This window comes from Notolabrus celidotus, chromosome 12, assembly GCF_009762535.1.
Source record: "Notolabrus celidotus isolate fNotCel1 chromosome 12, fNotCel1.pri, whole genome shotgun sequence".
Lineage (NCBI taxonomy): Eukaryota > Metazoa > Chordata > Actinopteri > Labriformes > Labridae > Notolabrus > Notolabrus celidotus.
In genome coordinates this window covers 6,355,588-6,369,036 of record NC_048283.1, presented here as the reverse complement: position 1 = coordinate 6,369,036, position 13,449 = coordinate 6,355,588, and the positions used below count along the sequence as shown (strand labels likewise).

General features: G+C 39.1%; 1 protein-coding gene across 1 annotated transcript in view; it reads right to left on the bottom strand.

Annotated features, from left to right (window-relative positions):
• Positions 1–549: 549 nt before the first annotated feature.
• syngap1b (synaptic Ras GTPase activating protein 1b) overlaps positions 550–13,449 on the bottom strand; it is a 216,635-nt gene continuing 203,735 nt past the window's right edge. Inside the window, exons 22-23 of the mRNA XM_034698420.1 lie at positions 12,642–12,703; positions 550–3,108 (exon numbers count right to left, since the gene is read on the bottom strand). Coding sequence (XP_034554311.1) covers positions 2,994–3,108; positions 12,642–12,703 — 177 coding nt within the window. The 3' untranslated portion in view covers positions 550–2,993. The remainder of the gene's footprint in view (positions 3,109–12,641; positions 12,704–13,449) is intronic.

Below are 13,449 nucleotides of genomic sequence, written 5' to 3'. Positions count from 1 at the left end.
GGGGTAAAATATTCTGGATGGGTTTTGGTTCCACACAAAACACAAACAATTGGGTGAAAGACAGAAATGAGGGTTGCATGTACAAGATATTTCTATCCTTACAATCTAGACACAACCCAAGTCCAGCCAGATTAAAGGCAGTAGTTTTAAGTTTGCATATTAATACATTCATGTGTTGTTACTAGAGATTTAGATCCTTAAAACCATGTCATGAATGTTTCATTGTTCTGCGATTTCCTTACACAGCTGGCCAGTGAAGTGTTCTCCTAACATCAGCTGCAAAGGAGTCAATAGTGAGTTCTGCTGGGAACTAATTTTGGCAGCGGATTAAATCACAATTGGTGCTCTACTCATTATTTATAGCAGCCAGATGTCTGTGGTAATGCAGAGGTGTGTCAGTGTTAAGTTTTTCATACTTTGAGGAGAACATAGAAGCTCTTGAGATCTGTCGACACAAATATCATCAGTGTCCCCCTCATCCAAAATGAATGCGTTGAGAAGATTGAGTTTTAAGGTTAAGAAACAGAACACACATTTCAACACCTTCTTAAGAATTTAATTATTTGTTTATTTATTAATTTATTTACGTATTTCTATCTCCAGATTCACCCACCCGAAAAATATAAATTCCGGTGTATTCCAAAAGAAAAAAAAAAGGAACAATGGCATCTTCATCAACCGCATCAAATGAATTAATCAACAAAAGTGGCAATAATTATTATCATTATTACAATAATAATTCAATGATCAGAATATCCACATTCATAACAAATCCATATACAACTGCAATACACTCTTCAACACCACTCTTCCATTAATATACACAAAATCCCCAAATGTCTGTCCTGTCAAAACAACAATAGAGGAGTTTTGGGGAAGGGGTGGGGCTATGGCTTGTCAAGGGGTTATGAAGATGAGCGACCAGCAGAGTAAATGGATCTAAGGTTAGTAAGAGTATAAGGGGGAGGCACACTTATTTAGTAAGGACCTATACAAAAACAAGCAGTGTTATAATGACAGTATACTTTCATGGAAGAATTCGCCAGTCTAACCGATTCGTAACAAAAGGTTAGACGGCTCCATGAGAGGCAGAATTTGGGGAACAAAATTTCAAGAAATATATACGGGTTGTCTGAATAAATATATAACTCTGAATGACAACCGTTGCAAACATATACCATATGAACCTAAAGTGAAAGTCAGATACGCAAGAACTCAAAACAGGTCGAGAGTTTTCAAAGAAATGCAGATGGAGGTTTCTGGAAAAAAATTGTCTTAGTCTATATATGTACAAACATTGCTTGGTCACCCAAATCTACTTAGAAAAGCTTTTTAGTTGGTCAGAAAATGAGTGCAAGCTTAAGATTATGTGAGTTTCTCGTGTATGAGAGCTTCAAGAATGCAGCTATACTGTAAGTGACAGACCCTGATGATATTCTCAGTCTGCACAGAAAGTGCCTCTGATAGCTCGGTACGTTTAAAAACCTTTCCATGCCTCAGTATTGGTAACTTGAGAAGACCTATTCATAGAAAGAGAGAGAAACATTAGAGGAAAAAATAACTGTACACTCTGCATATACAAACAAACTGTATATACACATAGACATACCATATATACACATTTATCCAGTATATACACATAGATTTAGCCAGTACACACACTTATATACAAACACATTCACTCGTTTCAGCAGGACCTCTAACATATCTCTCTCTGTTTCAGTCATTAGCAGGGATTTCAACTGGGCCTGGTGTCAGTGGAGTCCATTCATGGAAATAAATGGGGAGTTTTCCTGCAGTGAGACTGCAGAAATGTGGCCACACTGAAACCAAGAGTTCATCCTCTGCTTGGTTAAACTACAGACACATAGTCAAAGTGGAGTAAAAAACAATATCAGCAAGAATGTCCTCATCCGAATAGCGTCACATCGTCCGCAAATGGAGAGCTCCATGGCGATTGTTGGGCAAGAAACATCCGTCCACTTTTTAGTTTTCGTTTTTAAGTGATTATAACTAAAAGGAAGGAGGGCACAGGTCACAGCATCGTGCAAACTGCTGTAAGGGGAGTAGGTAAACACAAGTTTGTCCCTTTTCATCACAGTTCTTAAGGGCAACGACTCTCTCCACAAGATTGTCTTAGTAAGAAAACTTGGTTCATATAAAATGGATTATTATTTATGAACTTCCATTAGATAGAGGCATCTATCTTTATCAATAAATAAATATCTGCTCCGGAAGATTTCTGATGAATAGTTTTCTGTTAAATACTAGTGTAAGAATAAGCAGTATCATAGAAATATAAATAATAACATTCTGTCCGGTTTTTCAAAGTCTTCATTGAAGCAAGTGTTTTGTTCTGAAGCAGTTTCACTTGTCGTATTAGGCTGTGCATATTTAGTTTCCTTTAAAGTCAGTCTGAGAGAGATTCAAACGGAAGAGTTAAAACTATGAAAAGAGAAAGAGATCAAGTGTGTCTAACACGGAGTAGAAATGAAGCGGTTAAATAATGCTTTCCTAGATAGATAAAGAGTGAGTAAATGAATAGGCTAATTTGAAAAGACTATAGGAGAAAGAGAGAGAAAGAGGGAAATAAATGCTTTGAAAGTAAATCAGCTTTGACTGACATTGTAAGAGAAGTCAAGCACCTTTGAAATACATCTTACCCACAATACACCTCCCCTCTCTCTCAATTTGAGCATCGCGCCTTCCTTGGCCTTTGTGTTCCTCCGTGATCAGACTGCATAGCTGTTCTTTGCATGCTCGGCAGGCTAACAAACGCCAATATCTGTCCAGCCTACCTCCTAAAAGTTAAATGTAGATCCAAGCAAGAGGCGTCAAACACATTTAAAAAATATCCTGTCATCAAATCAGAGAGAGAGGGCCCAAGTGAAATTAAAAAAAAAATTCCCAGCATTTCCTTACATGGTCCGCTGGGGCTCTGCACCATCCCTTGAGCAAAGAGAATGGGACCAATGCCCCAAGTTCTCCCTTTGTCAGCCAATCGCGTCACGAGAGAGGGCTCTGGACATTTGGCCATGCCACCCGGAGTGCCGATGGTGCATCAGCCAATTAGGTTCCACATTGTCCTCGATGAAGCTTTGAGAGTGGCTAGGGGGAGAAAAAAAGGGAGACAGAGAGAGAGAGAAGAAACGGGGGAGGGTGCTTGATCAGGTGCTATTGAAGCAGAGCTAGAGAGCGAGTATCTGCATGGTGGCAGTCTTTCCAAAGCTGGACTCATCTCTGTTTCTATAGTTTTTGTGTTCAGCTCTGAGGCAACTGCTTGTTTACCTGAGTCACTGAGGTATTTTCACAGCAATGTTAATTTCTCAAATCTAGACCACTTTATATCCAACATTTCTTCACATTTAAGTTATTTCACAAGAAAGAATGTAGCCCTACAAGCTGTCTATAAAGAAGACAATCTTTCCCTGTGTAAGACTGCGAGCATTATTAACATTTGGTGGTTACACAGTTGAACATTCAATGGAAGTATGAGCTAATCTGCTAGCACTAACCTACAAAGTACTAGCATTGGCCTGTTGACCTTTGACACTGCAAAGGAAGGTTGTTTTTTTTTCTATCTGAAAAGAAAAATGGCCGACACAAAGCTGATGGGGAAACCCTTCAACTCGTCTTAGTTCAACCTGCTCGTTTAGACAAGCTGAGTTGTTTCAGAGCGACACCAGTGTGTGAGGCTACAGAGACAAAAACAAATTAACAGCCAGACAAAACTTACAAAAAACAGATCCAACACAAAATGAATAGAGATATGGAAACACATTACAAACATTTTGAAGAGTCATGTTTTGCATTTGACACATGAGAAACTCAGGTGTTGATTTCAGAAACACATCCTGCAGTGTTTCTCAAATCGACCCAAAATTTTAACAATTGACTCTAAACTTATTGAAATCTGTTTTAAACATATTCAGAGATAGAGGACACTTTTTCTTTCAAATCAAGCTTTAAATTATGGAAGCTGAACAAGAAGTAGCTTCTTTTTTAACGCACAAGTGAAGTATTTAACACACATGTCCAAAGCAAGGCTTTATTATAAGCAGCTGGTTGATGACTAGCCAGTCTAATGGCCAACATATGCTGAATATATTTATCCCAGGCACTTAATGGCAGGCTAGGCAAAACTAAACGGTTCAAATGGACATGTAGAGGTTTGTTTTTTTTATCATGTCATGCTGTTAGTCCTATTGATACAGAGTAAAATGTGGTCAGAGCCCAAGAGTAAAAACACAAGACATACACTAGTCTGTTATTAAAATCTGAAACATTTATAATGTTAATTTTGGTCAAATTTGAAAGAAAATAAAATGTTTTTCAGCATTTCAAGTGTTTTTGATGGCACCCCTTATCTTTTGTTTAGGAACACAAAGGATCAACACGTTTATAACTGAGGGAATACAAATTTAAGAAAAGGCAAACCCCATTGATCAATTGCAATCAAAGTAGTTTCATTCAATGTTAAAATAATTTGTCTCTTTGTTAGCTGAAATAGCTCTTTGGAGCTTCTTGTCCACAAATTTGAAACAACCTGTTTGATAAAAAGATAAAATAATTTTAAGCCCATAGCGTTTTAAAAAAAATCTGTAAATAGAGATTGGAGGAGACTGCTTCTAAGACAAAGAAATGGAAAACCCAACAACCCCTTAAGAAGAACAACAACAACAGGATGCACATAAAACAACAACAAGGACACATACAAAACATACTGGGAAGGGAAAAAGTCCTGTCAAAGACAAACTGCAGGAGAAAGAGAGTAAAGACAGTGAGTGAATCATGAAAAAGGCAGTGCTATGGCAGACACAGACATTTGACTTGGAAAAATGGCACCATTTGTTTCTGTTTAGCACCAGTTCATCACATATCGGTTCTGAGATTGAGAAGAGAAAAATTGCACGAGCTCAGTCCAATAAAAAAAAAGAACAAAAGAAGTCCCTTAGATTGAGAAAAGGAAAAGTTCCCAAAAATATCTTCCATTACTCCTTTAAATCTCTACGACGACGGTGCTTGGTCTTGTGTATTTGAATCTCTGTTTTCAGCCCACAGATCATTTCCTAGCAAACTATTTCTCTTGCTAGCAGCGCTAACGCCATTGAAAAACCCTGTTGAAAAACACTCAAAGGCACTAAGAAAGCCAGACTACACCCCCACATCTCTACCTAAACACTTGAAGCCTGGCGTGATCAGGATTGGTATATTTAATGCACCTACATCCATGGGAGTCAAGGGTTGCTATTGCTAGCTAGCTAATAGCACCTGCTAATGGCTACTATGAAGTCTTTGGGGTTCAAGACGTTCTATAGTGCTTTTTTTCCATACAGGTTGTTTTTTTTGTTTCTGACATAGCCACAGAGCAGATGATCACATATCGGCTTGTTTGACTGATTCAAACAGTTTAATACGAGGTATCATTATCTTGTCCTGCAAGACTGATACTAACTGAAGCTCCATGTGAGCATCAAGAGAACAAATGTTCATTGAAGAGCCCTTTGTGTTGTGTGTTCACGTGTAATGCACTGTACAGTAGCTGAATGAGTTCTACTCGTCTCCCGCACACTTTTTCTTCTCTCTCTCGCCAGGGGAATGAGAATACCTATGGTGGATTCTTTTCAAAGTACTGTCTCGTTAAATAGCAAAGACATGGAAAGTTTTTTTTTTTGCTTTTGTGATATCTCTCTCTCTCTCTCTCTCTCTCACTCTCTCTCTCTCTCTCTCTCTCTCTGATTTGGCTCAGTGTTGTGTTTGACCTACTCCCCCTTCTTCTGCTATGCCTGTAGTTGCTGTTGTTGTGGGTCCGGTTGCCTGTGAGGTTGTCATGGGGGAGGATGTTTGGTTGCCACCACGGAGCTCTCCATTCTGACTAGGATGTTGATGAGGAGTGGGCAGAGAGGGAGGGTCTACAGTTTGGGGGAGGACTCCATTGTGAGGCGAGCTGTCAGAGGAAATGCCCGAGGAAGAGACTCTGAGGCCTTGATCGTTGGTTACCGCTTCTCCTTGTCCTCCTCCTCCTCCTCCTCCTCCTCCTCCTCCTCCTCCTCCTCCACCCCCTCCACCTTCAGTTTTCACACCGGGGTCTGCGTAACCCAGGGAGGAAAGCTGGTCCTCCTAGCGAGATAGAGAGAGAGAGAGGGGAGGGGAAAGAGGAGAGGAGTGGGAGGAGTGGGGGGAGAGATGGTTGTGGGAGAGAGGCCATTCAATGAGCGATGGGAGGAATGTGAGGGGTTGTTGTAAAGGATGTTTCCAATCAAGGCAGATAACGTGACATGTAGAGGGAGAAATCACATGTTGGAAGAGGTGTGAGAGTGTGGGAGGAAGTAAGAATAGTGAGATACAGATGGGAAGAGGACAGGGACGAAAAATCACCAGAGAAGGATGTGAGTGAATCGTGTGGGAAACATCAACATTGACAAATACAAAGAGCCGGTTGGAATGAGAACATGTAAAAGCAACAGCAGAAGCAAAGAAAGGAAGGAATTAGAAAATAAAAGATAAGGGATGAGGGATTGAGGGAATCACACGGAAAGAACGAGAAAGAGGGACAGGGAGAGGAGAGGAGAGAGAGAGAGAAATGAGTCACAAAGTTGATGCATGACATACACCCATAGAAATGGCAGCACAGGAAAGGGGACACAGGGAGAGAGGGGATGAAGGGGGATTAAAACTTTTGAGGTCAAAAGGTCCTGATCCTCTTTGGATGAGTAGCATAGGGGTGTTTGTTGGGTGACAGGTGTCAGGAAAGGTAGGAAGTCAAGTGAGTCATTCTTGGCCAATAAATATTAAATATAGTCAAAAGTTTCTATTTAAATATGTAAGTCTAAGTAGCTTATAAGAACTTTAAATTAAGGGCTTGTGTCCACATGTTTTTCTCTGGAAGAAAAGTTCTGACAAGGTGCTGAGAGGGGCTCTATTTGTTTCAGGTTTAGGCAGATGGCTGTCCATTAATAAGTCTGGTTCTGTTTGAGGTTTCTGCCTGTTGAGGAGGTTTCTTTTTGGCCATTGCTGCCAAGAACTTGCTGAAAGCTCCTGTGAGGAACTTTTTGTTTGAATTGATTTTGGTGCTCCATGTGGACAAAGTGGTACCTCATACATTCTGACCTGTGCATGTTTGAGTCATTTACTGTATATTAAAACTGAAGCCGAAAGTGTTCACTGTCTGTGAAGCAAAAGATTTAGAGCTCCCCCTACTGGCCAGCTGCAGAATAGGTCCAAAACCCTGTCTCCCTTGTGTAAACAGATGGAACGAGGGTCAATCTATAAAATTAAACTACATGTCAGATTATTTTTTCTCAAGCTTAGTTTCTGTTATTGTAGTTAGTTCTTACCATACTGATTTATGTCCAAATGTTTGTTTTTCTGAGAAATTTAATTTAATTTAGTTATTTGGTGTTCAAAAGATGATTGACTGACAGCTTTGGTGACAAATGTGGGCTCTTATAATGTTTTTACCGGATCAGCAGACTAGAGGACAGACGACAAACACTAACACAGTCACTGAACTTCACATAACCACAAGAGTCTGCTTCAAATCAACACAAGGACAGCTGCTGTGGACTGTACCAACTTGAGAAACCTTCAACGTTTAATCCGTAAGTTAAATGTGCATTAGTTAGTGGAAAGGGTGTGACGTCAGTTCCACAGCTCTACCAGCCAGGTTGCTGGCTGGTATAAGAGAAAAGTAACAAACTCACTCAAGATATTGAGTGCATGCAGCATCTGCACAAACAAGGTGTGTCGCTTTGAAAAAAGATGCTAGGCATCATCCTAATTCTGGGAACAAGTTGGAAAGTTCCTGGTGTTCAGAAAAAAACACTATGTGGACACAGGCCCTAATAACTCTAAAATTACGTCTTTTTAAAGTATCTTATCAGCACATACTGTAGCATCAGCCTGCTACTAAAACATGCAAAAAGCCACAAAGAGCTTAGAGCCTACTTTAAAAAGCAAGATAAATGTGCATCCCATCACCTGACAGATAATCCAATCCTCTGTCAAATTCACCAACCAAAAGCTCTAACCCAAACCCATTGATCACACAGCAATGAGTTGCTCCACTGGCATTCATCCTGGGTTGGAGCTTTTGTCAAGTGATTAAGCCAGAGTTTGGTTTTGCTATCTCACTTACATTGGCGTAGAATAACAGCAATGCAAAACTAGGTTCATTATAACTTTATATCAAGGTCTGTTTGCAAGCCTTCACTCCCAGTCTTGTTCACTGACGTCTGTGTGGGAGCAGTGGGAAGAGAAAACAATTGGGTTATTGTGCCAATAGACAACTAGGAGGACTCTATTCATAATGATGCTTTATGCATCAAAGAGCTACTGCAAGTGATTTGAATATATAAGCATTCTGCAAGCTGGAAAATCAAAGTTTCACCATCAGACCATGGTAGAACCTCTTTGAAATTACTGCACTTGAGTGATCTCTCCTGGAACTTGCTGTGTGGTGTCTAGACATAACTACACTTTACACTGATGATGTAAGAGGAGTGCAGTGCAGCTCAAAGAGAGCTTGGAAAATGGTTTGTTCTTTATTAAACATTAGTAAACATGTATGACATTGAATACCACTTTAATGCTTGCATAGAAGAAGTATGAAATACTGTTAAATGGATGAAATGACGTGCTACAGAGGGGAAAGACAGGTAGAAGGAGGGATAGTTGGGCCTGCATCCAGTAGAGAAAATGAATCAAAAAGCAAATTATCACTGGATAAGCTGTTTCTGAAAGGTGTGTCCATTGTGAGTGGGAGGTGTTTCCATTTCACTTTAAAAAAAAAAAAAAAAAGCAAAAAGAAGAACAAAAAATAAATATAACCCCAGAATTTGATATAAATTAGCAGGCCTTTTCTCTTCTCAATCAGAACCAAAAGGAATGAAAACGTCACCGCTATCTGGTGCTATGAACAAGCTACGGGATCTATGGTAACAGACAGTTACAGGATGCCAGTAACATGACTCCACTAGCACTTGTTTCATTACTCTCAAACACAACCAACAGTGTTGTTTAATATCCATGTGTAGAGCAAAACACATGTCTATTAAAGTCAGGAATCAAGCAGCTGAACAAAGACATGGCAAAAATGTTTACTGACATCCTTATCAACTTACCAAACTGGATTCTCTCTCTGTGGGCTGTGGTGTTTGATTACTTGGTGCATTCAATTACAGCTCGGTGTGAGAGTGTCTTTAATGTTTATGAAAATTATTTTACTGAAGACAGAAACACAAAACACTTAGTGTATACTAAGATGTTAGACGTATAATAATGATGCAGTTAAAGTATCGCACACATAAGTTCTTACCCATCTCCTCCAATCTCCAATCAATTTGAAAATGTTTCTCCACATTAGGGTTAAAACCTGCTGTTTGGTCAATTTATATAGGGTTAAATTAAAAGAACCATTAGATGGATTAGCATGACTACTTTTGAAGAGCCTTAACTCTGATGCAAAACAAACAAAAAGACTTGGTATGCATGTCACACATCATCAGACGCACCATTACATCTGCTTTCACCACCATTCAACCAAAATAATGTGTCCAGCTGCCGAACATGTACACAAACACAGACACAGAGATATCACAAACACTGACTCACTGAAAAACACAGAAAACACACACACATAAAAAAACATGTGTACATTAATCAGTGTTCCTCAGGGAAGGATTGGGTCAGATACGGAGATTTCCCATATTTGCTGTTGTGTGTGCTGAGAGGGATGGAAGCTGAATGTAAATGCAGGTTTATGTGTAGGAAAACACATTTGTGGTGTGAGAGGGGGAAATAGATGATAAAAGAGAATTCACACAATATTCCAGAGACTTAAAGATATAAAGAACTACTAAAAAAGTGTTTAACAAGTAAACAGGCCCAAAAAGTTACATTTAAAGCCTTAATACTCGTTTACAAGCTTGGGAGAGGTCTTTTGAAATTGAAAACAGCTGTTCAAGTTTGTGGATATTCTCTTTTAAACTGGATTTCCTATTTTGCACATCTGTTGTTGCATCGAAAATACTTTCAAATGATCTCATTTATCTCTTTGTTTATTCATTAATGCCCTTTAAATGTGCAAGATTTAGAAGTGAACTGCATTCTGTTTGAAGACAGAGGCTACTGTGGGTTCTGCAGACTAGTTCCAACCCTTCAATGGTTTTATGATAGAGTTTTATTTGCATAACAATGTTGAATATAAAAAAATAAAGGGGAAGCATAAGAGGCAAAATAAAGGGACTAGTTGTGCATTTGCAAATGCCAACATCTCGACATAACTGAGCTGAAAAAACAATCATATTCCTTGATTTTTAATGTGTACTACTTTGCTTTGTAACACTTTACCCAAAGCTACAGGGTTACAGAAAGGTCTCAGTATGACATGAACAACTTGAGATTAGTACTAGCTATCCATGGATTGCTGGTCATGACTGAATTATGTCAGTGAACAATCCATCGATTGTAGAGGGCTGCATCAGTCACGCTCTAAACGGCTGATGTGTAATATTTTGACATCAGACAGCTTGAAGGTTCTGTCTGACGTCTATAATTTTCATGCCAGGACATGTTATGTGTTCATTGTTGTGAAAAAGCAACCTACTTGTTCTCAAATAAGCTCCCTCTTTTAGGTCAGTCAGAGTTTATTTCCAGAGTTACCAGAGGAAACAAGAAGGCATGTCTTTGTGTAGAAAGGGTGACAACAAAGGCATAAAAGGTTACCTCCACTCTGTCTGACTAAACAAAGACAGTGTCGATTTTTGTTGTTGTGAAGACTAACTTAGAAGAAATAAGCTTCCTTCAAGCAATTTCTGATATCAAACAGTTAATAAATCATGCATGTTCTTCATTATTTAAGGAGATACTTTTAATATTTATTCTGTTAGATGGGCAAACCAAAACACATAAACACATATTTTCAGACCAAAATTATAAAATGGTGCTGTACTTGTGTCAAACAACCCATCCATTAAATTGGAGTGCCCTAAAATATGAAATCTGTCCTAGATTAGGCACTATAATTCAGAACCAGATTAATGAGGAAAAAGGTTTTGGTCACACATCATATAATAAAATAAAGACATTTAATCCAGTTTATCAATATCAAAATACATCATGGGAACTATATTACTCAAATTAATAACATTTTGATGATTCTAAACTCCCAGTCTTTTCAGAGATTTATTGCAGTGTTATTGTAATATGCTTAATATGAGCTATTTGCATTTGGTAACAAGGATTTTTGGTTACCATCTTGTGTTTTTCAGTCTATTTCTATCCTAGCCCATCTTTTTTACCCCCTCAAGTTGTTACAAAAGACTTTTGATAAAATAGTAAACACTCTGAAATTGAAGCAATCGTTGCAAAGATGAGAGAAAGGCAACTGTAGCTAAACTAATACTGAGTAAATCAGCATATTAGCTAGATTGAAAATACCTGGTGACAGGGTGTTTATGTTTAGGATTATGGCTTACTATCCCAATATCAGGCAGCTGTCCAACAACGCCTTAACCCTTACCAACACTGTATTGTTTGAAGAGGTTCAAGTATGTTCTGGATAATTGTCCCATATTTGCAGAATGTTTTAAATTTACAATGAAACACATTTCTTCTAAGAACAGGTGATTCAGACAAAGTTTTCTGCTCCTGAGACAAACTCAGAGCAGCAAATTCAATATCCTAAGTCCCTGAATTTTGGTTCTTGGTTCTGTTCATCCCAAATTATACCATCAATCCCCTCTGACATTACAGTTAACTGTCTAAAATTACTGTTAACAACACAGAATCTCTTTCCTATGTGCCTTTAACTTTTTTAGCTAAGAGACAGATATCTGAGGACTCAACCAGGAGTGTTTGATGATGCTAATCCAAGCATAATAACTGTGGCAGCTTTCAATCAAGTTATGTTATCTTTGTACAAATCAAATTTGACTTTAATCCCTTAAAACCAAAAGTGCCGAAATTAGTGTCTCCAAATTGTCCACACATCACTACATCCATAAGGCTACGATTAACAAACTCAGCTACCTAACTAGCTTAGAAAAGTTTCCCAGCCTCTCTGTCCAACCAAAGGCCAGCATACTAACCAGATCAGGTAACAGATTGCTCTATCTGTTTCAGTTAACTGATTTCAGCCTGTCTGTATATTTCTGTGATCATCTGTTTGAAAATAAATGTTTTAAAGGCTGCAACTTTTCTCAACTATAAGAACTTTCCTGCCTCTCTGGAACATCTAAAATATGTGAGTAAAAAGTGATTCCAGGTCAGCCTGGTGCTGTGTAAAATTTATTGATATTGCATTTTTATGATTTATATGTACTCCAGTCCACATATATTTCAGAGGAACACCCCTTGCTGCCAAGTCCCCAGTGCAGCTTTAAATCTTTGAAATGTTTTGTTGTCACTCTTTCATCACGGAGGTGTGCCCTTCACAACCATCAGTAACCTCTGTCCCAAACTTTGTGTGACAGCTCCCTTTTTCTAAAAAGATAAATGGCAGTGGGCCTGGCAGTGTGTTGGCTTGCAGTGAGTTCACATAGTGCTGCGTATGGACAGGGACGCACATAGAGAACAGCAGAAGTGGAAAAGAGGCAGCAGGTTATGGATGGAGAGTGAGAGTTTGCCGGTTTGTTTATTACCTGGATACTCGGGGTGGGACAGGCGCGAGACGGGGCTGCACTAGGATGGACTGACGCCTCCCCTAAGAGAAATCACCGTATCTCATCAACATAGGAGGAAAGGACAGGAAAGGAGAGGAGAGGAAAGGAGGCAAGGGAGGAGGCTGACAGCAAAGGAGGAAGGGAAAGGCTTGTGTGCAGTGGGCAGGTTTAAGGAGGGCGGTGAGGGTTGAGGAAAACAACAGCCACCAAAACAATACGGACACAATGCACAACAAAAAATGAACAGAGAAAAAAGGACATAAATATACATAGAAATGCGCACTAACTCACCTTCACATTCACAAACATGATGGCAATCATACACGCATAATATTATCAGACATCCCAACAGCCTGAAAGCATTAAAGCAGCGTGCCATGCGGATTCTCATTAACAGGAGTCATGCTGGATGAAAAGCAGATAAGAGACGTTAATTTTTGTTTGCACTCCAAATGACATCAGAGAGCAGCCCATAAGTCCAAAAAGCCTCGAGGAAGCTGAATCTGGAGAGTTTCCTGGTTTGGAAAGGTAAGAAGAACATGCTCATATCAAACATGCAATCCTTCACTCTATAAAGCTAACCTTAAAAACCCAAGAACCACTTTTACATCAATTCACCTTATCAAGAAAATAATGGAGAAATAACAGAGGATAGGACATTTCTAAATTACTGTTACACGCAGCACACCACACACACTTAGAGAGGACCTATATTTCTGAAGAAGCAACAACAAGCACAGACAAGAGAGTGCATTCAAATCTTGTATGGATGAAACACTTAATGCCA